This window comes from Micromesistius poutassou (genome assembly GCF_964030765.1).
Source record: "Micromesistius poutassou genome assembly, chromosome: 18".
Taxonomy (NCBI): Eukaryota; Metazoa; Chordata; class Actinopteri; order Gadiformes; family Gadidae; genus Micromesistius; species Micromesistius poutassou.
In genome coordinates, this window is record NC_140288.1 from 4,793,074 (window position 1) to 4,819,498 (window position 26,425).

General features: G+C 44.4%; 1 protein-coding gene across 1 annotated transcript in view; it reads left to right on the forward strand.

The window, feature by feature from the left end:
- The window catches only part of LOC311363307 (leucine-rich repeat transmembrane neuronal protein 4-like), a gene marked incomplete at both ends in the record, with an annotated part of 72,802 nt that extends 46,393 nt beyond the window's left edge, over positions 1–26,409 (forward strand). Inside the window, one exon of the mRNA XM_084483264.1 lies at positions 26,341–26,409. Within this exon, the coding sequence (XP_084339390.1) occupies positions 26,341–26,409 (69 nt within the window). The remainder of the gene's footprint in view (positions 1–26,340) is intronic.
- Between the last annotated feature and the right edge of the window lie 16 nt (positions 26,410–26,425).

The following is a 26,425-nucleotide window of genomic DNA, read 5'->3' on the forward strand; positions in this document are numbered from 1 at the left end:
TAATAATACAAAGAATTAAGATTCACGGTTTATTCAGGATAGGATTTGTTTTAATAATTCTAACAATATTATAGTGAAAGAAGAGCAATGCTCACAAAGTTGTGTAGATTACACTGAATCCTTGGCGGGGAAAATATTTGGCTGTGTTTTATTAGTTTATATATTATTCTAATTTATTCAAAGTGTAGTGCTGTCAATTTACATTTTCTGGACATGAGATTTGATCCAATTTATGTAGATTATGAACTCAACTCCTGGTCCAAGACAATATTTATGTAGTCAACACATTGGTACAAACACAGAACGCTGTTGACGAGTAAACAAAGTGCCAGTAATCATCTAAAGGAGGCGCCAGGAGATTCCAACATATGTCATCATAAGTAATAGGGGAGTCCTTTGAAGACAAACACAGTTATTTCTTCAGTTTTAATGATCAGTTTTAATGACTTGAATGTTAATGGTCTTTTTCTTTGCCAGACATGAGATTTGCAGAGAGAGAGAGAGAGAGAGAGAGAGAGAGGTAGAGTGAGAGAGGAAGAGAGAGAGAGCGAGAGAGAGGAAGAGAGAGAGAGAGACTACTAAGTGAGAGACTATATGGTAGATAAAATATATATTGTACATCCCTGCGGCTCAATATTTCACTTTTATAAACTTTTTAATAGCTTATAACTTTATAACTTACTTTTTAGGATGTAATATTTAACGTTTTATATTTTACCAGGCCGACATTGTTATTTTTCCTTTGTTTAATATTTAAACTGCATTGCCAGTGAATTAGATTTGGGAGAGTTAGATACATAGAGAGATATAGAGAGAAAGCAGGCTGGATAGTGGGCTCCGCCACGACACAAACCGGTCGCCGGACTCAGGATGCAAGCGCACATCAAAACAAGAAAAAAAGATGATCAAAGATGAAATATACACATGGGACAGCGAAGCCCAGCTGCATGTATGTATTATATATAATATATTAAGTAGGCCTATACCAAATATATGAAACGCCTCTCAAACTCAAGTTGAAAATACGAAAAAATTGTCCCCCAATGGGGTAATTTGTTGTGCAGCAGATAGTATACAAATCACACACAATTTAAACACTAAACAATCAATAAATAGTAGTCCATATAAAAAATAGTGGATATAAAAAATAAAAAAAGGCGGGGGGCCGAGGCTCACCATATCCAAACGTGTTGGAAGGAGTGAAAGGTGTTATCTATGGTTCTTTATAGAATTTAGAAGTAGAGTGGCTGCGGGTACAAAAGAGTGTTTATATCTGTTTTTAGCATCTGCTTCTGATAAAGTTCCTTCAGGCCTTTCTGCTTAGAAGTTTTTTTTTACGGTAATAGACCCATACCAGCAGATTAAGGAGAAGGTGACAATTGACTCAACAAAGGACCTATAGAAAAGGGTCCTCAGGGTCCACATTAAACTTGGCCAGCTGCCTAGGGCAATACAGGTGCTGCTGGCCTTTCTTACAAAGCAAACTAGCATTTGGCTCAAAACACAGCTTGTCATCAATAATGGATCCTAAATATTTGTACTATTTAACAACCTCTATTTCCTGACCATTTATATTAGTTTTAACAGTGTTAATGACATTACACCTAAAGTCAATACACATGTCCTTAGTCTTTGAGGCATTGAGTTCAAGAGAGGCATCCTGACACCATGTTGCAAAGTGGTCGATGACCGGACCGTGTGAAGTTTCCTCGTTGTTCAGTAAGCTGACAATAACCGTATCATCAGCAAACTTCACAATGTGTCGGTCATCAGTCACAGAGCAACAGTCATTGGTGTACAGAATGTAGAGGAGGGGGGAGAGAACACACCCCTGTGGGGAGCCAGTTGATGTGAGGGCCAAGTCAGAGAGGTGACCATTTACGCTCACTCGCTGGGATCTATTTATGAGAAAGTCTCCTTAATATCCAGCCCACAAGGTTGGCCTCCAGACGGAACTGATGCAAGAGCTTCTACAGTAGTCTGGCATGTTTTTTGTTGCCCTCAAGGTGCTCAGGATGAGGTTGAGTACTGTTACAGTTGCATCATGGACCCCTCTGTTGAGTTTGTATGCAAACTGTGTGATCGGCAGAACCCAGGGGAGGGAGAGGGACAGATTTATAGGCACCTTTGATGGAGCCGTAACACTGATCAAGAATCTTCCCGTTTCTGGTTGGGCAGGACACATATTTATAAAAACATTTTAGAATTTTGTCCAAAGAACAGTGATTGAAGTCACCTAAAATTAGGTTTAGGGCATCGGGGGACACTACCTGTAGTTTCTGAACAGCGCTATGGATTAATTCTATGGCAGTGCTTTCGTTCGTCTTCGGGTGAATGTAAAGAGGGTTAGAAAATCTGCGGGAATTCCCATGGTAGATAGAAGGGGCGCATGGAGACTGAGCGCAGTTCAATGTCTTTTGTGCACAGCTTTTCTCTCACTAGTGTTGTTTTGCACCAGCGCTCATTTATGTACAGGCACACCCCCCCGGCCCCTCGTGACTTGCCAGTGGTCGCTGCAACCCGATCCAAGCGTAGAGACGCACCAAAACCATCCAATGCAATGTCTGGCCATGTTTCTGTCAGGGCCAGGATACAGGCTTCTTTGAATTCATGTTGGTATCGGACATGGGCTTGTAATTCAGACTCGGAGGGACTGCATGTTAGCAAGGATGATAGAGGGCAAAGGAACACGCGACAGATGCCGCCTCACTCACTCGCGTACTCCACATCTCCTACCCCGCTTCCTTATTCTCCGACGAGGTGCGTTGGTAGAGTTCCCGATCTTTCCTTACTGCCATTTGATGTCGGCGATGATTGGGAAGATTAGATCTGGAGGTGGCGTAGAGTTTGCTGGTTTTGAAATTAGGCAGCAAAAAAGAGGAAATATTGAACAACAGACTGTTGTCATGATCATAGATATCAGTGTGTCCCAGTTCTTTCTGAGACCACGTATATTAGACGTCTCTTGAACAAATCAATACAATTCTACGAGTTATGCGGGACACTCATTGCCATTCAAGAGATCTCAGCTGCCTGATGTGTAATTATTCGTCCTTTCATATAATTATACAACTAAAAAGGTAAATGTCATTGTTCAAATTATTATTGTTATATCCAACCCTTTAATTCTACTGAACAATGAAGGCCTTCACTTGTGTAGCACCTCAAACAAACAACTCCACAGCCATTGTGTCTGGGGCCTAGAACCTACCAAACTACATAGGCCTGGGTCGTTACTCTCTCATGTGAAGGCGTGTGCTCGTGTGTTCACCAAACTCTTGCCCCTTTTAGCTCTCGCAGGGATGGGTGCACGCAAGATATTGAGGGAGATGGGTTAACGAACCACATAATGCACAATCACAGCCCGATGAAATACATCAATGAAATACCTTCAAATGTCTCTGGCATGACATGGTGAGATGTGTCATAACCTACAGCCACCTCACACTCTGGGCCGCATGCGGCGTGGATCGTTTGGATGTCAACAGCCGCAGCTTTTCCCATTTTAAACCCTGCCACCATGTGACCCCCCGCTGACGCATCACATGGAACGAGTTGGCACTTTGACGAGCAGTCAAACTTTAAATGTGCACGGAATGTGTTTTACAATCCATGACTCAGCGCTGAGATCCACGGGTATTACAGTCGACGTATGGAATAATTTCCGGCCGTCATCATAATATTATGGATCTTTTTACATAACAAAAGCTGCTTCTAAACCACGCGCCGCAGAGGGCGTGGCTGCTCTAAGTATGCTCTGGAGGGGAGATAGAGGGAGCGTGGTGGAGGCTGGGGGCTCTGCCGACATCGGGGGGGGGGTGGGGGTCTGTCTTTGTGTGGATTTGGACCAACGGTAGGAGCACCATGGCTGTTTTTGGTGTCTCTATCTCTCCACTGAGCTGCTTCACGGCACCAGGCATAACTAACGCCTCTAAACTTGATTCATTCCTTAATGGCCATCATCAAGAAGGAAAAAAGGAGAAAAGAATCCATAAACTTATTATGATTTGCAGTATTAGTTGAAGGCATTATGGAAGTGCTTGATTCCGTGCCAAGAAGAAAGCCCCATTTCCTCTTCCCGCGAGCCGTGTTTCTTGGCTAGGTTGTAAAAGATCAGGCAACATAAAATTGAGTTCAATATTTTTAACTTTGTGCGTGGTCATCGTATATCCTAGCCTTTGAGGGGGCTTTGTCCCTAAATCAGCAATGCAGCGATGACGTTTTGGAAGACCCACTGCTGACTAAACAATAGATTTTATATCTAAATAATATAAGTTAAATATAATAATAATATAAATAATATAAGTTACACTTAGCCTTCAGACAAATTCAACCAACGCAACACAATTTACAAGCTACGGTTCATGATTACAAACGCTGAGCTACGACTGCATGCGAAAGGCCTTGACAAGATGCAATCTAAGTGAATTAAGCTATAAAACACCCTTGAAACTCCAATAGGAATGGGAGACCAAGGCATTCCATACACATTTATGGATCACACCTATAAATATGGTTTGCATAGCAAAGACTAGTTGCCATCAGCATAGTGTGTGTGTGTGTGTGTGTGGGGGGGATCTGTGTCTGCACAGGCACGTGGTTGTGTACCTGTGTTCATGTGTGCACACCCGCATGGGTGTTTGCGCACATGCATGCGTTGGTGTATCTAAATGTCGTGTGTGATTCCTCTCCGCTGATCCCAGCAGTGGCATCGTTCTGCAGTTTAATAACCACTGGAGGAGCCCTGACCCGGTCTAAACACAATCAGACACCCTCACACGTCCCCCACACCGCCACCGAGCCAGCCGGCCAAACCCCCCCCCCCCGGCCTCCTTCTGGCACCGCCAGAAAACGATACAGCTGGAGAGAGCGCGGAGGACTCTGTTGAATACTCAAATATGGTTACATACTCAAATTTCCTCACACAGCCTGCGGCCTGCGGCTCAGGAGGTAGAGCGGGTTGGCTGGTAACCTGGAAGGTTGCTGGTTGGATCCCCGGCTCCTCCTAGCCGAGTGTCGAGGTGTCCCCTGAGCGAGACGAGTACCTCACCCTGACTGCTCCGGACATGCTGGCTGTCGCCCTGCATGGCGGACATCGCCGTCGGTATGTGAACGTCTGCATGAATGGGTGAATCCATTTACCGCTCACACCTTTCAGTGTGAACAATCGTACACCCACCAACAGCGATCTCTGCCCTGCTGCGGGTCTGCAGGCGTGGGTGCGGCCGTCGTTATCGCGGCGCAGAGGTGGGACGCCTGTTCGCCTCCCGCCTCCCCAAGGCGGTTACAGCGGGCGGCGGACTAAACACGAGACCCCCGACCAGCGGGCCTGATGGGCTTAGCCAACTCTTTCCCACCGCCAGAGAGAGAGATAAAGGAGAGAGAGAGAGAGAGAGAGCGAGAGAGAGAGAGAGAGAGAGAGAGAGAGAGAGAGAGAGAGAGAGAGAGAGGGAGAAAGAGAGAGAGGGAGAGAGAGAAAGAGAGAGAGGGAGAGAGAGAGCGAGCGAGAGAGAGAAAGAGAGATAAAGAAGAGAGAGAGAGAGAGAGAGGGAGAAAAAGAGAGCGAGATAAAGAAAGAGAGAGAGAGAACGAGAGAGAGATAAAGAAGAGAGAGAGAGCGAGAAAGAGAGAGAGATAAAGAAAAGAGAGAGAGGGAGAAAGAGAGAGAGAGCAAGAGAGAGGGAGAAAGAGAGAAATGAGAGAGAGAGAGAGAGAAATGTTCTTGTTGTGCATCAGACATCCAGGAAGCTGGCAGGGTGGCGCCTCTGATTGGGAATGAGCAACGAGGAGCGGGGGGCTTATCGGAGTGAAACCGCTTGAGCTTAAATAAATGAATCTGTTGCCCGCTGGATCCAGGGCTTCATGGCCGCGTGCACGCACACACACACACACACACACACACACACACACACACACAGCCTTAATATTATGGTGGAAATACTGTTTCTTCTGTTCATGCCAAAATTGCAACATCATTTTTGGTTATTGGTTCATTATATTTTTCCACCTTCTTAACTACACCTGCCCTTGTTAAAATGTGTTTTACTTAGCTCCTCTTTGTATTTTGTTGTTACTTTTAACCTCTTGTCATCATTCTGAGCCTTTGGTAGCTAAACGACTTTGGGATCCTTTGGGATAAAAGTATCTCTCTCTCGCTCTCTATCTATCGCAATCTTTCTATCAATATAATAATTGCTGGAAAATGTTGGTCTCCTACAAACATTAACATACGTCCGTTACATACCTGGATGCGCACAAACATCATGACATCATGAAGCTTAGAGCAGCGTGCCAGACTAACCTTCAGCGTGTTGTTGTGTTTCAGCGGGAACGTCAGCGACGTGTTCACTCCCAGGCTGACGTTCCCAACACTGGTTTGTGGGGGAGGAGGACATGTTATAATGAGGATGGGTGGATACAGAGCGAGGGCAGGACAGAGAACCAGAGAAGGGAGAGAAGGAATATCCTCCGTGCGGTTTAGGCTGTGGACAGCAGAAGCAAACGGACGAGTGAAGTGAACTGTCATGTATCCTGTTTATGTATTCTATGTCATCTGACGTCCAGCTCTCCCTCTCTCTCTCCCTTTTCCCCTCTCTCTCCCTCTGTCTCTCTCCCCCTCTCTCTCCCTTTCCCCCTCTCTCCCTCTGTCTCTCTCCATTTCACCCTCTCTCTCTCCCCCTGTCACTCCATTTCCCCCTCTCCCTCTCCCTTTCTCTCTCATTGTTTGTGCAGTCAATGAGTCACTTAGAGAATATTTGTGTGCCATTTGTTTGAGGCCCCAGCTAAATATAAATCTGTCTGGCTTGCAAACAGGTCTGGGAGTCCAGATGGTGGCCATCCAACCCATATGTATATCCAGTACTTGTATAGTATGCATACTAGTCTGAATATAGAATACAGTTGATATGTACACTACAGTCTATTTACGGTCTATACTTGCTACACTGTCTACAGGTAACCCTATTGAGCCTGGGTCTACTCTATACACCACATATACAGTCTATATATGATAGGAAATTATATGATATGATGATATATGATATGAAATAGAGTGGGTATACACTATGTAACCATATTGAGCTGGTGTTAGCTGACTGGACCAGCGAGGCTACACACGACTGGTTGTTCCAAAACCAGACCAACTTCCAGTGTTCCCATGGTTTTTCATTAACACGTTAGCGTTTCATTTCATGTTAAAGTTATCTTGATTGTGCAAGATTTGACCCACAAGCCATTTCAAAGTCGATTGTATTGTGACATCCCACCGGGGAGTATCCTGCCCAGTGCATGGCTTGAAATGAACTGGAAACACTGGTGCTTCCAGCGTCAACATGTAAGGAGCTCCAGCAAACACTGTGAGGAGTGCCAAATATTTCGATTTTTCATTTATATTGATACCAAAATCGCAAGTGTGCCAATTTCAAATCACACGTGAGATGTAAACAAACGTTCCAGTTAATTAAATAAATCAAATCCAACAGTCGAAGAATAACATCCAACATTTGCTAGGTATATTTGGCAAGTAAGCCTGCTGACTGGAAAATATAATTACAGAATTCCCTCAATACTTAAGTAAAGAACGTTAAACTTAATCTTATGAAACTTGTGTTTTCATAATAAACACGTTCAGAGCTCCCAATGTAATTCTGCATGTTTAATATATTCACCAATAATCCTTCCCATCAAAGTGGTACATTCCCCCAGGAACACCCTACATATGCACGATGGTAGCGCCAGCCCTAGCTTGAATAATGAATAAGTTAGGAATAATGAGGAAGTTCCCTGCTGTCACGAACAGAGTTTGCATTTACTTTGTCTCATTGAATGCACTGATTAACGCACCAACCAAAAAATACAGATAAAGTCACATTACCCTAACAATGCTCACAGTGAACTAACTAGCCAATGCACAGAGAAGGGGACATTGGTCTGTTAAAAAACATCAAAGTTCACCAGAATAAGAATTGGGACTGAGACGAGACGTACCGTACATGCGTGTGTCATGGACAGATCACAACGACTACTGCTCGACTGGCTATGGCACACGATTGATCCATCTCCTTCAACTTGTGAAATCATGAAAATGATTGCGTGCACACACACATACACAGACACTAAGTACCAGGACCAGGGGGGATGCTGTAGCTTTGTATTAAGCGCTTGGACATAATCACCTCATTAAGCCATTAGCCAGCCTTATCCAGAGTGTGCTAAGAGGGAGTTGGGAGCCACACACCAGCGAAGGCCTGTGATTTACGAAAGTAACAACAGCTCCCCTCCCCTCCCATTTCCTACAAAACGTACTTCGCTCCCAGACGTCCATTATGCAAATCACACAATCATGTCCAATTTGGAAACCTCTTCACACCCTGTCTTTTTATTCCACTTCTATTTTTTGCATTTTTATCCCCTTTCCTTTTCATGGGCGCCCAGGCAGGCCGTGTTAAGTAATAATTAAAATGCCGGCTCTCTCTTGTAAGTGCGATGAAAGCAGTGTGTTGCTGCTAGGCGTGGCCGTCTGGGGATTTGATTCTAGCTCCCAAGGGAGAGGTGGTCTCACACCTCTTCTACAGGAAGTGGAGTGGGGGGGGGACTTTAGCGATCAAATAAGGTACTGGTGGGTCGCAGGGTCGATAGCAGCCGGGAGAGGCTCTGCCGTCTCCTCTCTGTTCACACATCCAGCTGGTTATTAGAACAGGGTGACTGACAAGCTTGAAATTACTAAAAATCCCTATGTATTTGGACAGGAAGGAGGCCTTTCATAATGATGGGACCAAATCAAACACAACCGAAATTTAGCTTGGGATCAGTTTACCTTTGACGTTTGACTGACAGTCAAACAGTCTCTGTGCGGGGGTCGGATATTACAGTCGGTGTCAATGTGTTTTGAGTCAGGGAGGGGTCGTACCCAGATAGGTATTTTCCACTCTGAGAGTGTTTTACACCTCTTCACAAGGTGTCTGCTGCACTACGGTGAAAGGCACTTCTCCGGCCCGGAGAAGTAAAAGCGGTGGAAACACCCGGCCTCCATTATGCTGCTTAGCGCACTGTGTTTAAAACATGAGGAGGCTCATGAGAGGAGATGGAGTACTTCAAAATTACAAGTTTTACCCTCCTCCAACACTTGTTTTTCACTTCGATTTGAGCCTGCTGGGTGAACCCGGGTGAATCCATTCCAGGACTCAGAAAGAAAGAGCTTTTCTGACTGAGTGAATTTTGCATTCAGTCGAGACTAAAAGTGACATTTATCGGGCGTAAATTAAATCCATCAATTTGTTAAATAATTATTTTAACACATTAGGGCATTTGGTTTGGATTGGATTAGAGTTTGATGAATGATACATTTAATTACATGGCTCGGAAGAACACGATTTCAGATGTGTAAACAGCTTTGCAAAGTAACTGATATTATAGTCAACACTTTTTATATCCATCGGCTTCATTTGTTCACGACCGATCCTCTTTCACCCTCCTGCAGTAAAAGAAAAATAGTTTTTCAACCGATAAGCTTGATTCTCTGTCAAAACAGGTCACCCCCAACCCATTAGCAGACTTGTCTCCATTCTTGCTTAGACATGAAGTACATTACACACAATTACCTGCGACGCGGGCGGGAATGATGACATGTGTTTTGAAAGGCTTGTGATTAGATGACGAGGAGGCAGCGTAACTCTCTAGATGGAGTGAGTTAGAATAGATAGTGTGACTCCCAGGTCAGCTCGCATACCACTTTAGTTAATTTGTTTTGCCTTCAATGATTTTTATGAACGCATCCAAAATAGACCAGAGTGGAGCCCTATTTGAAAGCAGAGCAATGGTACATTTGCAATATTTCTCCGTTGCTTCGTGAAAACAATATTGAGTCTTTGTTTATATTGGACCACAGAGATTAGGATTAGGGAGTATATGGGCTAAACGAAAAAACTCAACCTGGCAGTGGCCTTGGTTTACACAAGGGAGACAGACAAGAGGTGAGGACATGATGACGTCCAACCAAACACTTCAACCATTTCAGATCATGAGTATATGAGACCAGCACGGATAACATTTGCCACAACAACCATATACAATTATTAGCAGTTTGGCTTCTCAGAATGCGTAGGATATAGCAGCAAAGATTTTGCACTGCCAATAGCAACATTTCTACCATATTCTGGTAGTGAACACCTGCAAGGTGTTTACTACTGACCCTGTCAGCGAATCTGATTAATTGATTATACACTCATACTACCAGCCGCTTGATTGACCATGAAAACAGTTAATTGTGATATGTGTATATGTCTGTGTGTGTGATTTGTGGTGTGGAGGGGTGTGTGTGTGTGTGTGCGTGTGTGAGATATGGGGTGTTCCCCCTGGATAATTCCATCCCCCCCCCACCCTAGTCAGTTCCACTTGACGCTCCTCCAAACCGTTTAGAGAAAACCCTTTCACCACTGGCTTCCTCCTGCCTGCACCTCATCATAGTCCAAAATGAGCTGCTGTGTATGCACACATGCATAGACACACACACATTTGCTAGGCACATACACACACAAAATGCAAGCACAGCACACACACACACACACACACACACACACACACACACACACACACACACACACACACACACACACACACACACACACACACACACACGCATGCACATTTACTGTATAAACACACATTGATATGCAGGCTTGCAATCTCATGCACAGAAAAACATAAATGCACACACAATATAATCCACACACATGCACGAATGCATGCACAGTACACACACACACACACACACACACACACACACACACACACACACACACACACACACACACACATACACACAGGCACAGACACACACAGGCATAGACACGCAAGTTACCACTGGCAGACTGCAGTATATCTCACTATCATTACATATTGGAGTTCAGTGATTGGGCTACTGTTAATTGTTTTTTCAGAAAAGCCAATTAATTCTGGGGAACGATGGGCAGAGGGAGCAGCACTTCCCGGCTGTATATCATGACTCGGCTGAAGTGATGAAATGTGTCCGGGAAGCGTGACTCCACGTTGCTTCATAGCCCCTCAGTGATAAACGCTCATGTCTTCACTTTCAACCCCGTTCAAATTTCCAATTTCATGGATTTTTCTTCAAGTATTCAAATGTCAAGAAGGTAAAAATAATGGAAATCCGCAATATGAAACAAAACCAGATTTTATTTTGTTATCCAAAGCCAGTAATGAATTTGAGATGTTATTGGGGATCAGGTAGTGGGGACGGGGGACAAGGGTGATTGAAAGTAGCAGAACATTTAGCCTGGGAGTCAAACACCCCTAATTACTACTACTACTACTACTAGTACCAATGCCCATCCAGACGATGCTTAAGAGGAGAATTATAGCGCACCAAAGCCAAGGTGTGTTTCACCCCTAGTTAGCGGCTGAATTTGCAGCCTCATCATGGACTCCCGGGTGTGATGTCATGCTGGAGCGGTTATGATCGTGAGGTCATCCTCAAATTAGTTCTCCACCAAACGCATGCACACAAACACAAACACACACACACGCACACACAGTAAATTTTGTGTAAAGTTTGTGTTTAACTGGAGATCACAGCAGTAGGCGAAGGAGAAAGATTCGAGAGCAGATTTGGGAGAGCAGAAACATTGCGTGTGTGTGTGTGTGTGTGTGTCAGACCCCCCTCAGCTTATGTTTTTGTGCTGCATTATGGACAAATGCTGTACCATGGTGATCATGAAGACGATGCGGCGTTGCGTCAGACTTCCACCAGTGCTTTCTTCCTCTGCCGTTCCTAAACCCACGTGTTGTCACTTCAATTCTCCTTCCCTTCAGTCATCATCAGCCAACTCATTCTTCTTCAACACCAGCACTGTGATAAGTTCAAGTTGTTTCAGAATGACTTCACGATCACCACTCGGTGAGGATAAAAGATGGTCTAGGACAAAATCAAACAATTCATTATTGCCCCTCCCTAATGTCTGTCTGTCTGTCTGTGCGTGTTTAAGGAGTAAGTAAGTACATAAACGTGTTGTGATCACAGATGACGTGCTCGTTTGGCTCTGCGTGTGTGTGTGCTGTCACCAGCGTTTCCCCTTGCGGATTCCTCCGTGCACATGACGTGCATAAAATAGGTAATAAAATATAACCTCTCCTGCTTCAGTGAGCTCAGTTATGGTTCACCCACGCAATCCTCCCCTTACAGAGCTCTGAAGCCCCCTGCAGTCCATCCATCACAATCCACCAAAACACATCCATAATTAACCCTCTTATATGCTTTTATTCTGCCTCCTTCAGCCTCCTTTTAAACTGACGTAAAACTACAGAGAGTTTGTTGCCATGTAGGCCGAAGCTGTAGTTAACAGTTCAATTCAACTAGATGACAGCAGGAAAGTCTAGCTGTGTCAGGGTGTGTGGAGACCGGGGGTTCAATCCCTGATGTCCGCAGTTTAAGGAGCTCTGCTATCTGTGAGTGTCCACACAGATGTATGATCAACAGATCAAACTACCAGCCTGCCCAGTGGACTGTTCTAACTGGTAGGCTGAGTCCTCTTGATCCCTCGCCCCACTTGTGATGTCAACAAATGGTGGAGTCTGACGTTCTTTTAAGGCCTAATCTACAGCACACCTATAAAATAGGTACGCTTTAATGTACAGCATATGAATTCCCTGCAAGTCACTTTGGATAAAAGCATCTGTTCAAGGGATAAATAGTAAAAATAACAGCACATTCGTCATTCTGATGTAAAAAATCGACCTGCACCTTTCCATCAATTGGTTTTCGGTACCGACAAGGAGTGAGGGAGATAGAATTTGTTAGGTCGTAAAGCAGACGCAATTCTTTAATATCGGCGAAAAAGTACATGGAGCCTGGCATGGGTGTATAGAAAGCAATATGTTTTATTAAACCTTGAGGCTTTCTTTCCTCCTCGCTCAATACATCTTCTTTTAGCTGTTGGTCTGAAGCCTGTTTTATCTCAGCAGGGAATGGGCCTAACGAGATCGGAAATATGTGGACGTCCAGCAGAGAAAACGCACAGAATTAGACGCGAGAAGCCGCGACTACAGGACCTTGTGCTGATGAGGAATGAATAATGTGCAATTGGACCCACGGTGAGGAAGGAAATCAACAGCACTCAACAAAATGTCTGCTTACAATTTGAGCTCTGAGAAAACAAGTAGAAAATATATATAATTTGACTCACAATGATGGAAGATTGAAGAGTTTGAAAAGGGACCCACCTCTGTTGTGTAGCCGTTCAGTCCAAACCGCTAGCGACGCTGGCTAGGCTAGGCTAGCAGCGGGGGGTTTAGCTAGTTATATTCAAGAGTGGGAATCATTTCTGAGGTATTCTTAGCCAATGTTTTCCACCATGGTTTAGATTTGTTGTTGTTTGTTGACACGAGGAAGCACCAGGGCTCTCAAGTTTTGAAGATGGGCTAGAGTGACATCATGTGACCACATGTGTTTGTGCGTGTGTGTGTGTGTGTGTGTGTGAGAGTGTGTCGGAGTCACAAACCCAGGATATGCTTTATTTTCATTGGTTGCTGCGTTAAATCTTACCCAGATGCAATAGTGCTATTTTCTGCTATTGTGTAGCCCCTTTATTTTTTTTGATTGGCTGATAAGTGGCAGGCTCGCCTAAGAGATCCACGGAAGACGTGCCTGATTCCTCCAATGTTGGGCGCTGCGCCGTATTAAATATAGTGTAGTTTTTTTCCCCTTGAGTAATACAATGTGTGGCGGGAGTGCGTGACAAAAGACCGAAATGAGAGACTGTCACGCTCAATGCGTGACACTTGAGAGCCCTGAAGCACAAACAAAACCTTTTTATTTTGAACAATGCTTAGAACGACCTTTGGGATCTGAAAAGCCGTCTCGGACTGAGATTGATATTCAATCAGTACTTCAACCCGGGGGTGGCTGCCCTGGGCAGGATCCAGTGGTGTTAGGGCGTCCCAGCAGGGTTCTGGGTTTGAACGGCGATCCAACCAGATAGATAGAATACAATCTAGAGTTCAGGGGGTGAAATCATCTGCGAGACGACAGAACGCTAAAGCAGCACAACTTTTGTGCTCCACATGTTACCAGTAAACTGTTTTGTACATGCGGCCTTGGGGTCGAGTTATCTATTAGAAAACGTCTTTCTATACCGGTACTTCTCAGGAGTGCAGTCAATCATTACATTTCATGGATCTGATGCTCAAGAGAAAAACCCATGAGAAACATTGTCTCCTTCCTGTGATTTTTTCCCCGCTTGAATTATCGAAGGGAGGTTTTCACAGGCGATGCTGTGTTTTAATGGTGCCCGGCAGGCACCCTGTTTATTGCGAGCAGCGAGCAACAAGGCGGGGCCACTTAACAAAAGCCCCAACGATCAGAGGACGGAAGAAGAGAAAGGCTGCCTGAGGTGGGCGCCCTGCCATGGCTGACCCTGCTCTTCACCGCGCCACAAGGTTTAGATTTGAGCACTTTCAAAAACAAAACAAGGTCCTTTCCGTTACTGAAATTCTTCTTCTATCTCAAAACATCACATTGTCAAAAGAAAAAACAGCTTTCGCCGCTTTGTAACCTATCCTTGAATAACTTTTCTGCACATGAAATGTCCTCCAATAGAAGGTGAGCTGAAGGTAGTGCTTCATCTACATTAGGCCTTGGCGAGCATCTGACAGACCCAACCTTTTACAAAGTTTGGAACAGGACATTAAAGCGCGCACGCACACACACACACACACACACACACACACACACACACACACACACACACACACACACACACACACACACACACACACACACACACACACACAGAAGATAGACCACAAATAAAACTAGATTGTATTTCAGGCATTAGGATTAACATTAGTTAAGAAAGAAAGAAAGAAAGAACCAATGAACGTACAAAATAAACAATGAAAGGAGGACAGAACCAACAAAGTGAACCACTAACAGAAGGACAGAGAAAGGTATACGAGGAAACAGAAGAAGAAAGTACAGAAAAGGACTGAACACGGGGGCTTCCCTAATGTGGTCGTCCATCACCGGCATAAATAAAGATCTTCATAAATCATAACATGCGCACACACACATACACACACACACACACACACACGTACACACACACACACCCACACCCATGTACACACACACACACACACACACACACTCCTAGGCACAGATTTCCCAAGGGAAGCCCCCCTGTTGCCACCTTGACATCAGGGATTCAGGTTATTTTCTGCTTGCGAACACCCACCGCCCCCCCCCCCCCCCACAACACACACACACACACAAATATGCATACATATAGACACACAAACACACGCACAAAACGGCACCTCCTGCAGCTATTTACATCGACTGCACAAAGACACTGAACGGTTCTGTTAGCCGCGCTGTGCTGCGTGTGTCAGCTGTGCTGGAGGTGCAGGGGTCCTTAACTCTCTGTTGTAGGAAGGTAAACCGTAGGTAGGCCTGCACGATAGTTTGCATTATGTGAATTACCATAGTGTTTATGGTTTTCACCGCCCACGTTTTGGAGATGTGGATTGTATTTGTATTGTGTACTTAGACTGAGCTGTACAGATTAACACCAGCTCATTGATTGTGAAAGCATTACTCCAAGAATTATTCTGTTAGAGAACTATAGATTATATAGTTTAGAGATTAGAGAAATATGTATTTGTGTCAAAGAATACACAATACAACCAAGCTGCCCTATCAGCCAATAGTATTCTTCAGCCGTCGCTTTGCCGTGGTATCATTGCAGTCTACTGAACACTAATTTCATTAGTTTCATTACTAATTTCATTAGTGTATACATACAGTGTATACATCTCCAAGTCAATCAACCTGTCAAACCATACAGTATCATGTGCGCTTTGAGAACTCACTGGGTCGACATATTGAAGGCCACTGTGTGGCGCTGGTTCGTGCGCATCAAGCCTGCGCGCAGTTGTTAAAGGAACACTTCACCCATTTGCATTAAGCTTTGCATTGTTAGAAAGTCATACTTTTGAATGGTCGTGCAACACTTTCTCATTTTCCCCTGAGATGGGAGAAATCCGTATTTACCTTTTACACTTCATCCTACAATGATGCAAAAATCTTCGTTTTACGTCATTGTAGGAGGAAGTGTAAGAGGGGGGGGATTTCTATTAAAACTACAAGCACTAATTCCCACCCTTTCAAACCCGCCCATAGGGGGTGGGACCTAATGCGCTAACACACCTATCACAGATCAGATCGGATTGGGATTTTGAAGAAGTTATCGTTGAAACGGGTGTTCATGGCTACCTTTATGAGCCACAATATAGCGACGAGCAGCTGAGGGCTATGGAGGAACAGGAGGCGGCTGAAGCTGCTGTCGCTACAGCCGAGGCAGACGACCTGCCTGCCGCGGACGAGGAGCCCGCAATGGCTCGAGCTGGGGCAGATTGGTGGTGCCTGTGCTCCAATGGACACAGAACAAGAGTCTGTCTGCTGCCGAGAATTCCAGCGGTGCCAATTTCTTCTGGACGAAATCACGGAATCTGAGGATGACACGGACGTGTGTGTTGTCGATCACCCGAGTTTCGCACCCCATATGGATAGCGACGTCCTGGAGACCTACTTTAGAATACCTAAGGTCAACTGGAAACGGCAGCCAAAGCCTACAGGGCCAAATGGACGTCTTTCTGTAAAGTAAGTTTATTTTCTTTGTTACTAATATCAAGGAGTACTCTTTGCTACGTGCCATGTTCATTGCACAAATAGCTTGCAGTTATGCTAGCTACTGTGGCACGCTAGGCTCAAAGACCATCACTGACTTTGTGCTCAATGTTTTGTCCAGACAATTTCGCCTAACAGCCTACCGGCACTTTCTTGAGTGGGTCCTGCAAGGAGAGAGATTGGGCACAGGGCGTCGTGTTACCTGCTTGTGTCGTGCAGGCTATCCTCCAGAAATACCCAGCTCCAGACGGCCAGTACTGCGGGCACCAAGAAGCGGAGGACGCTCAGGACGATCTATAGTTTCATTGTTTGTATAGTCATTCAACAGTTGTAATTGTTTGTATATAGTTATTTAATTAAATGGTTCAAATTTACGTTGCTGTAGTTCTTTCTTAGTAGTGTTGCTCCAAGTGTATTCGAGCTGACGTCTCAGAAGCGGCTCTTGAATGATGACGTTGCAGCTTCCTTTGGCGGCTTTGGGACAGGGGCAATGTAAGGAGGTTGTGGTTGGGTGAGTGAGGAGGTTGGGTCCTTGAATGTTATGTTTGGGTTGCGTCTGTTTTCTATGACCTATCTATTCTTCAATTAGCGTCTGGATGAACTTGGTGGTGTGTGGCTTATAGACTGCTTGATGCGTGGTTCTCCTATAAATGACAAGGATTATAATAATTACACAGATATCTGAATGAAGATTTGACTAGTTCATCCTCTTCTGATGATGACGACAACAACGCTGCAGACGTTGTTTGAAATGTCTGAAATGTCATACGTTCAATAACTTTAAAACATTTGAATAACGTCAGACTAACCCAGTAAAACATGATGGATTTACATCGCTAATAACAAACTTATATAGAACGTGTCTAACGTTACATTGCTAACTTTGCTTTCTCATTGCTGACGAGTGGGTCTCTTCGCTCCTAAGGGGTTGGGTTTGAAGTCTTCTGGCTTGAAATGTAGACTGCACACCGTCAGATTCTTTAGTGCTTCAATGGCTGTGTCCTCTCCAAACTTCGGGTTATTGATAGCCCGTAGCCACTTTTTGCACAACTCCAACTCTTTGGGTAATCTATGAAAACTTAACTCTGTGTATTTTCCTTGTCCTGGCTGAACATCCCGGTACCATGCAAGTGCACACCATTTCGAAACACAAACGAGGACTCGGAGTAATTCACTAATGAGTTTGCAAACTATCGTGGTAGCCTAGAGTGGAGATGAACTCTAGATCCTTGGTTGATAGATTGATGGCCGTGGTTCAACCAATGAGTTCAACAGTGGGAGTGGCCTGCGGAGCTGAGCATTGCAATGCATTATGGGGATTGTTGTCTGCAATCCACAATCCCTAAAAAGTCATTTTCTGCCTTATCTCAGTCAAAAAAGCACCAAATTTAAAATTGATGCCACTATTCGACTACATATATGATCCACTTTCAATACATATTCATGTCTCCACCGGTGGAATGCTCCTTTAAACCTTTTAGATTGAGCAGAAAACACTTCTTAATGTACAGTTAGTAATTTAATTTACCAAGGGGCTGTATCTAAAGCTACACAAATAATACAAATCAAATCAAACAAAACAAATTAGACGGAACTCCAATGTCGCCTAGCTGGTAGGGGGACGATGACGTCATTGTGTGCGTATCAGGTGTCCACACGAATCCGAACACGGATGCAAAGTGTGTTTTCGTGTGTCATGGTGACCGAAAACGCCGGATCCGTCTGGACGGTCGGCCCAAACGCCAACGCGTAAGCCAAAAGACGCGTTTTCACAAATAAATAGTTTCCGTATAGACTGAGGTACCCATGGCTACGTACAATGAAGTACCCATTGCTAGGTACACAAAGGCACCAATGGCTAGGTCTCCTTTGTGCTACAGTTTGAATTGCACGCTTTTTCAGCCGCTCGTTTTCTGCCAGGTTTCAGGCGAGGCGAGAATGGGACTGATGTGTCGAGGACAAAACGTTGTATATTTCTAGTGTCACATGCCTCTGTGCTTTTCACAGAGGCAGAATGCTGAAGGAAAACGTTCATCCTTCATTCTGTGAATTCAATGAATGAATGTGCAGTTCTTCAACGAAACGTACAAAACAGGCTGAGCGCAGGAGTAACTGAAGTACAATCGGCAGGTTGATAGTTGTCAAGTTTATACTTAGATGAAGTAAATGGTCCTCATTTATTTCACCTCTGCTTTTATCCACTTTACAGTGTCAGTCAACACTTTACAGTGTTGACTGACATTCACTCTTCATTCACACGTTCACACACCGAAATTACATGAAAGCAGTAACAAGACAAGGAAAAAAAACTGTTCGATAACAACACTTTAACGTCATGGTCTCTGGACAGACAATTAGTCAGAACCTTCTTTATTTCAAAGAACACTGTTTTGCCTCCAAATTCCAGACTGCAAATTTTATATCAAACTGAAAAACAAACCTCTCCGTAGAGATTGAGTGTTGATAAAAACAACAATTATTGACAGGAAGCTGCTCTCGCATGCACATGCAATGTGAGAGTGTAAGTGTGTGTGTGCAGAGTGTGTGTGTGTGTGTATGTGTGCATGTGTGTGTGTGTATGGGCAGAGTTTGTGTGTGTGTGTGTGTGTGTGTGTGTATGGGCAGAGTTTGTGTGTGTGTGTGTGTGTGTGTGTGTGTGTGTGTGTGTGTGTGTGTGTGTGTGTGTGTGTGTGTGTGTGTGTGTGTGTATTGCGTTGCAGCATCATCTGTGTTGCCACAGCTATCAGACTGCACCTACACACGCCCCCCCACACACACTTTCACATGTATAAAAGTAATGGTAATAAGTAAGGGATAATCACCGAGAGGCAGGGCAATAAACAGTTTGATATGCCTGGCTAGTGGACGGCTTACCTTCCACGAGCTGGGCATATCAAACTGTTTATTGCCCTGCCTCTCTGTGATTATCCCGTTTATTCTACTTCTTGCTTGCCAACATAATAAAAAAATTCAAATATTTTAATAATTCAGCTTTTTCTTATTCGTATTGCATGCTTAATAAATGTATACTCTGTTTGAGTTCATCTCCCTCAAAAAGTAGTCCCCTTTAGAACTACGGTGAATAACGTTAGCGAAATTTCGTAGGTGGAATCCGGAAGAATCATGAATATTAGGGTTACGGTTATGGTTATGGTTAGGGTGAGGGTTACGGTTACGGTTAGGGTGAGGGTTACGGTTATGGTTAGGGTGAGGGTTACGGTTATGGTTAGGTTTAGGGTTAGGGTTAGGAGTCAGCGTGTGAGTTTGCCTGTCCAATCCTAGCGCTTGAGGCGGAACCTTTCCTGGATTCCGCCTACGAAAAAAACACAGTCGCGAACGGGGAACATAGGACCCGGGGAACATAGGTACGCTCCCCGTTAGCTCAGCTGTAGCTTATTAGTTTCTATAACAACCACACAAGGCTGCATCTGATCACTAGTTTAATAACGTAGTTGCTACATTGTATCTCGCTTGCGAAACATGTATTGACTGACCCTCCGATAGATTTCCGACACATTTTAGAAACTTTTTTAAACAAGGTTTATTTTTACAACGGACCTCATGTTTGACTTTTCTGTGATAGAAAAAAAATCCAAGCGGCGTATTGATCTACTATTTGATGACGCTGTGCTCAGTCAGCGGGCAACCTGCCGGGTTAATGCCCTCCTCCCAGCCAATCAGAATCAAGCATTCTTAAACGAAGTAGAATAACAATCAATTATTCCTCCATCGTGTTCTATTAATGGCTCAGGCAATTATTTGGCACTGGTACAAATATTTACCTTTTTTTCTTAATTGAAATGTATATTTTGACGGCGTCTGTCAGAAGTGCTTTCTAATCACACACATGCATGTACTTATGTACACAAGGTCGTACACACTAACAGAGTTAACAAACAAAAGTCTCAAAAAACAAGACGCAAAACCCACGTGTGTGTGTGTGTGTGTGTGTGTGTATGTGTGTAGCACACACACACATATAACAACACAAGCACACATACTAACACACACACGCACACGTGTGGCAGCAAACCTCACATGTGTCTAAGTGTAACAAAACGGTCTGAACCCAAACAGATGAGCTCAGCGTTCAATTTCCCCTCCTCCTCCTCCCCCTCCTCCTCCTCCTCCACTCTGCACACACGTTGATCAGTGCTGAAGTCAGTCGTGAACCTGTATGTGCGTGTGCGTGGGTGCGTGCGTGATGTGTGTGCGTGTGTGTGGGAGTGCAGTGGGGGACAAGTGGAACCGATCTGTGAAGAGAAGAGTCCCCCTCCCCAGCCCCCCCGCCTGACAAAGAGCAAACTAATTACACTGTGTTTGCCCGATGCTAATTAGTATCTTAATTAAAATCCCCACTGAGATTGTTGAAGAGATGGAGGCAGGCGGGTGTGATGTGTGTGTGTGTGTGTGTGTGTGTGTGTGTGTGTGTGTGTGTGTGTGTGTGTGTGTGTGTGTGTGTGTGTGTGTGTGTGTGTGTGTGTGTGTGTGTGTGTGTGCAGCCTGTCGTCTCATATAAAGGCTCTCTACATGTCCAATGTCTTTGGTTTCTCCTCTAGATGCTGGTCACCTTCATGTATATGTATATATATATATATATATATATATATATATATATACACAGTATACATTTGTTTTTCCCCTGTGAATATATTAACGTCATTTTGTCTGCCTGTCTAGGGCTCTGCTGCCTTCTCTGTCATCAGCTGTCAATCAGCGACAGAGCGTCAGGCTTCCTGTACAGAGACGTTGTGCGTCCTCATATGCTAATCGCATAACGCCAGACCCTCGGCCACGAGGTGTTGACGATTGCCGCGTGACTCAGCGAGGGAAACCGCTCGGGGGGGAATTTAGTTATTTGTTCATGGATAACGATCTAATATAATGAAGCGCCGCGGGTCGAAGGTGTTAATGATTCAGCCCTGGTGAACGGCCAGGCCTTCAGACCACTGCCACCGACCAATGCCCCGACGCGGTTCTATCTCCGAGAGCGGGCGGGGGGGGGGGGGGCCTCGTGTTCTCGCCCCCCTTGTTTGTTCAGTCCGCCGTCGCACGGTGACATATTCACTCCCACTTTTTTCCTGGCGATCTTTTATAGTGACTGATGTTTCTTGTTGAGACTGTCGAAAAGGTCTTGCCGTTGCACGGCACCGCCTGTGCAACCCCCCTTTCACTCCGTCCGTCTGAAGGACAGACCCCCGCCGAACGAGGAGCGTGGCGGCGCATTTGATTCGTCTCTCAGGGGCCCCCGTTGGCTGAGTCCGATATTAAAGACTGCGCGGCTGCCAATCAACCAGGAGCCTTCTATAAAAAATAAAAAGATAGCTTCTTTTTTTTTTTCTTTTTTAAAGGCAGTGAATTCAAAAGACGGGGAAACTGCTGACACTAGCACGCCGTCAGCGGGCAGCCGTGATTTTGTAAGTAGAACCTTTTAAAAAGTGAAATGTGGATTTACCCCAAGCATAGCCTAGAGTCCTTTTTGAAAGGTTAAATCAGAGGGCCTGAAGTGGAAGCAATGGTTGTGGTGAGTCGGGGTGAAGGATAAAGAAACGTGCGTTCAAAAGCTGTTTGGCTTGCCAGCACTCCTCAACCTTCCTGTCAGGAATTTCCATCAAAGCCCATCTGGACCGGAGGACGTTTTCAGACGTTAAATATGTCTACAGGTTTTTTTTTTTTTTTTTTCTTAACTGAAAATGAAGGGCCATCTCTGAAGATGATGCAACATGGACTGCAATATATTTAAAACACTATTTCCTGCTTTTCAAAAATCTGTGACAGAAAGGTCGGGAGCCCTGTTGCTCAAAGCCAATATCTGACGTTTATTTTTACTTAAACGTAGTGATTCATGTGACAGGTACAGAATGGGTTTTGCAACAGTCTTTCAGGTTCAGAATAAACTGATGCTTTATATAAGCTACATTGGATTCATTTAGATGTCATGATTGAGCAGATAAGGGTTCGATTAAGGCAGGGGTGCCAAACTAAATCTATGCAAGGGCCATATATATATATATATATATATAAGGCCTACTCTTATGAATACTACAGGAGGTGATTCAGCGTAGCATAGCTGTACAGAAAAGAACAAAAAACAAAAACAATGGCTATTTAACAATAAAACAATCACCACCTTTGAAAGGGCAAAGTGAAACAGCCTTTTTTATAAACTACATAGCAATATACCAAGACTTTTGCCGTAGAACAGACTGAGGTACATTTCCTCATTCATTTTTCTAATACTTGTTTGTGTGGCAATTTTCGAGGAATCGTGTGGCTGCCTCTCTAGTTGCTGCTTGAGTTTCCAACATGTTCCGATGGAAAATCAGAAGTCCAACTCAATGTGCCACAACAGAAGTTGGCCGTGCCTAATTCAAAGTAAATGCTGCTGCTGAAAAAGATGGTGCTCCTGATATTCTCAGTATGCATCCTTGGATCAGGATGAGCTTAGACTGCTTAGGCTTTTGTGAGGCCGCTAGGGGAGGAAGGTGCGTCAATTCAGCACGAAACCCCCACACACAGGAACAACTTTGCAGTGCTTGCTGGGACTTGTAGTGCTAGGCATTGTGGGAGCTAGAGCTGCTGGCCAATTTATTAATTGAAAACTCAAATGATTGTGTGGCCAAAATATAATTTGGCCAAAGGCCTGAATTGGCACCCGGGCCATTTGTTTGACAAATGGATGAGGAGAATCTCGCTCAAGAAGGCCTCTGAGTGAGACCGCAAGACATTGGGGTTTGAACCCTGAATCTTTCGGCTGGGATTCACACAACACTAAGTAATAGACCTGTCCGCCTCTTCTCTGCTCAGCCTTCTGCTCTCGCTCATCCATTAAAACACTGCTGCAGTCCCAGGACAGACTGCAGTGAACGGGAGGACCTGGAGGGATCTGAGGACCTCTGGATCAATACCAAAGAGAGGCTGAAACAGGGCCCGGGTGCTCCGTGGAGAGAGTTTGAGCTGTGGATTCTGCTGCCTCCAGAACAGTATGGAGAAGAAAAAACGCTTTTATTTTAACCCCATCTGGGATTTTTTGGTCTTACAGAAATAGTTTTAAATAGTTAGCCTAGGGAGTGAAATGAAACACCAGCTGGAAACTTTTCTTACTTGAAAAATGCTTTGAATTACTAGTGACTAGCTTGTCGTTTAGCAGACGCTGTAATCCAGAGAGGCTTGCAGTGAATTCAGATACTCTCCATGGAGCCGGTAGGTACATCTCACTCTAGTATGCCCGTGACACGCGTTGGGGATCAAACCCAAAACCTTCCGGCTGGGTGTTGAGCACCCCAACCACGACTCCACCCCCTAACCAACAATGTAAACAAGTATTGCACAATACAATAAGATGCAACTAATCTGTATGTGTTGGACAGTAAACCAACATAATCCCACGCTTCATTTCATTACCCAAATCCCCAGTTTACCAACCCAAAGTAGCGGCGTTTGATTCTCTCTCTGTGTCTAGCTACCCACGGATTCTCTCTTTAACCGCATTACAATAAGTCACGCAGTCTACTTGCTCACCAAAACCCACCCTTTACGATTAAATTTGGGTGGCGTTTTTCTCTTCCTGAAAAAACTGCGACGCCTGTCAACTTGGCAGAGGAACGACACAAGGCCCACGTACGCAGGTGCAGATCCTTCAAGGCGAATGGGAGCCACATTTGCATTCAACTTCCAGTTGTTTCATGAACAAATATGACAGCTGAATAAAATGGTGAAAGGAAGGATTGCGCTGACCAATCTGACAGGACGGCTCGGTGGCTGCTTTTCATGTTTTCAGTCAACAATGGAAGTGTTCTGGCAGCGGAAGTGAAGCCCCATCTGCCGTTTGTTACCCAAACAATACCTGGGAAGAGCAGGAGGAGGGAACATCTATGCTTTAGGCTTCAGGGAATGGGGGGGGATGCGGCAGTAGGAACAGATGAAACAAGATTACGTAGCAGTCCTCATTCAAACCGACGTCTTTTCAGAGCTAGTCGATTGGCCTCTCGGTGAAGGCTGTTAGTCAACTTGGATGTTGGGATGATGACTCAAATGATGAGCAAGAGATGGATAGACAATTATTTGATGGATTTGATTGGATTTAAATGTCTGATTCCTGGTATATAAATGAACCTGCCGTGTGAGGGGAGGACAGCTGTGACGTATTGTGGGCATATGTTCAGAACCCGGAGAGTGGATAAAACAATCAATCTGAAGTGTAGTGCTCTGTTTTCAATTTCCTATATGACCCAGTTAACAGCCTTAGGCCAACAAATGGGGCTAGATGTGCTTTTGTTCTTTATACTGGCACTTGGTTGTATATTATTGCTAAAACCCTGGTACTCCTATCTTGAAAGAAGACAATGTGACATGGCTTCTTGTAACACGACACATTTACTAATTATAGTGGGTAATTGGCACCGGAAACCTTTAGGTGGAATGGGTTTTGATTGGACTGTTGAAAAGTGACAAAACGGGCTGGCTGTGTGGTAGCTCATGGCGGCCTTGATCTGAGCCAGAGGGGGAAACATGCTGTGATGTCATCCGTTGAAATGCTAGCCCTGTGCAGACAAGTTGTCAGATCCCAAAAAAGGGAAGGCTGAGCTGTGGCCACATTAATTGGGTTTGAATGAACATATTTTGCCCATCTTCAGGTGTACTTTAAGGTACAAGATATTACTATTTCTGGGAATTTGCGATCAAGGTTATCTAATTCAAATTTCAGGTTTAAATGTATTCAGAAACATATATATTATAAATAATAATAATAATAATAATAATAATATAATAATAATACTTATTAATAATACTCATACATTTTTATTATTATTTGTGTACTGTCAATGCGTTCAGAAATAACGAACCTGTCCTCGTCTTGTAATGAAGGTTTAATGAAGCTTCTTAACAGGAGCTTTATATTATTTCTCCAGCTTTCTACCATGAATGTGACAGTTAAGATAACATCACTGATGAATACTGTCATAGCTCAACATAATTACCACCGCCGGCAAATTACTGCATTCTTGTAAATGTAGAATTCATGCAAACTATTTCAATCCTGTGTTGTTTGAAAGGCAATTTGAATAAAGCCTCCGAACCTGTTGATCGATAGGTAGAATACGTGTTCGGTTTTTCATTTCCCTTGATGCCAACGCCACTGATCCTAAACTCATAAAGTCGTCTAACGGAATTAGGCTGCTCTGCCTGTTGCATTGTTCTCCTTTGTTTGCTTTGTGCATGTTGTCACGTCCCATACTGTTCTGTGATCGGATCCCAGCGTGCCCATCATTAAAGCACCACCTATTTTACCACCGGGTGTGTGAGATTGACAAGACATCCCGAGAGCCCTTTCAAAATCAACCCCTTAATGACATCACAACTGGGAGAGTCTGATCTGATCAACGGACAGATAATCCAGCCTAACCATTCAAACCACTCTCAAATCAACTCCTTCCAGCTGGTCGGACAGTCCCGCATTGTGACATCACAAATGGATAGACTATGAAATGTCTTCTAACGGCTACTAAACATGACACCTCCGGGTAGAATTAATGTCGATTAACATTGTCCTAATGTAACTCCACCCAGGCATACTGGACCATCTGAACTCTGCTCATACTGTCACCTTACCCTCTCCTCCCTCTTTGCTCTTGCAGAACGAGTACACCTGTCCACGCCCGCTGCCCGGCTCATGGATGGGAGACGTGCCTTCCCTGATCCACTAACCAGACGAGGGACAGA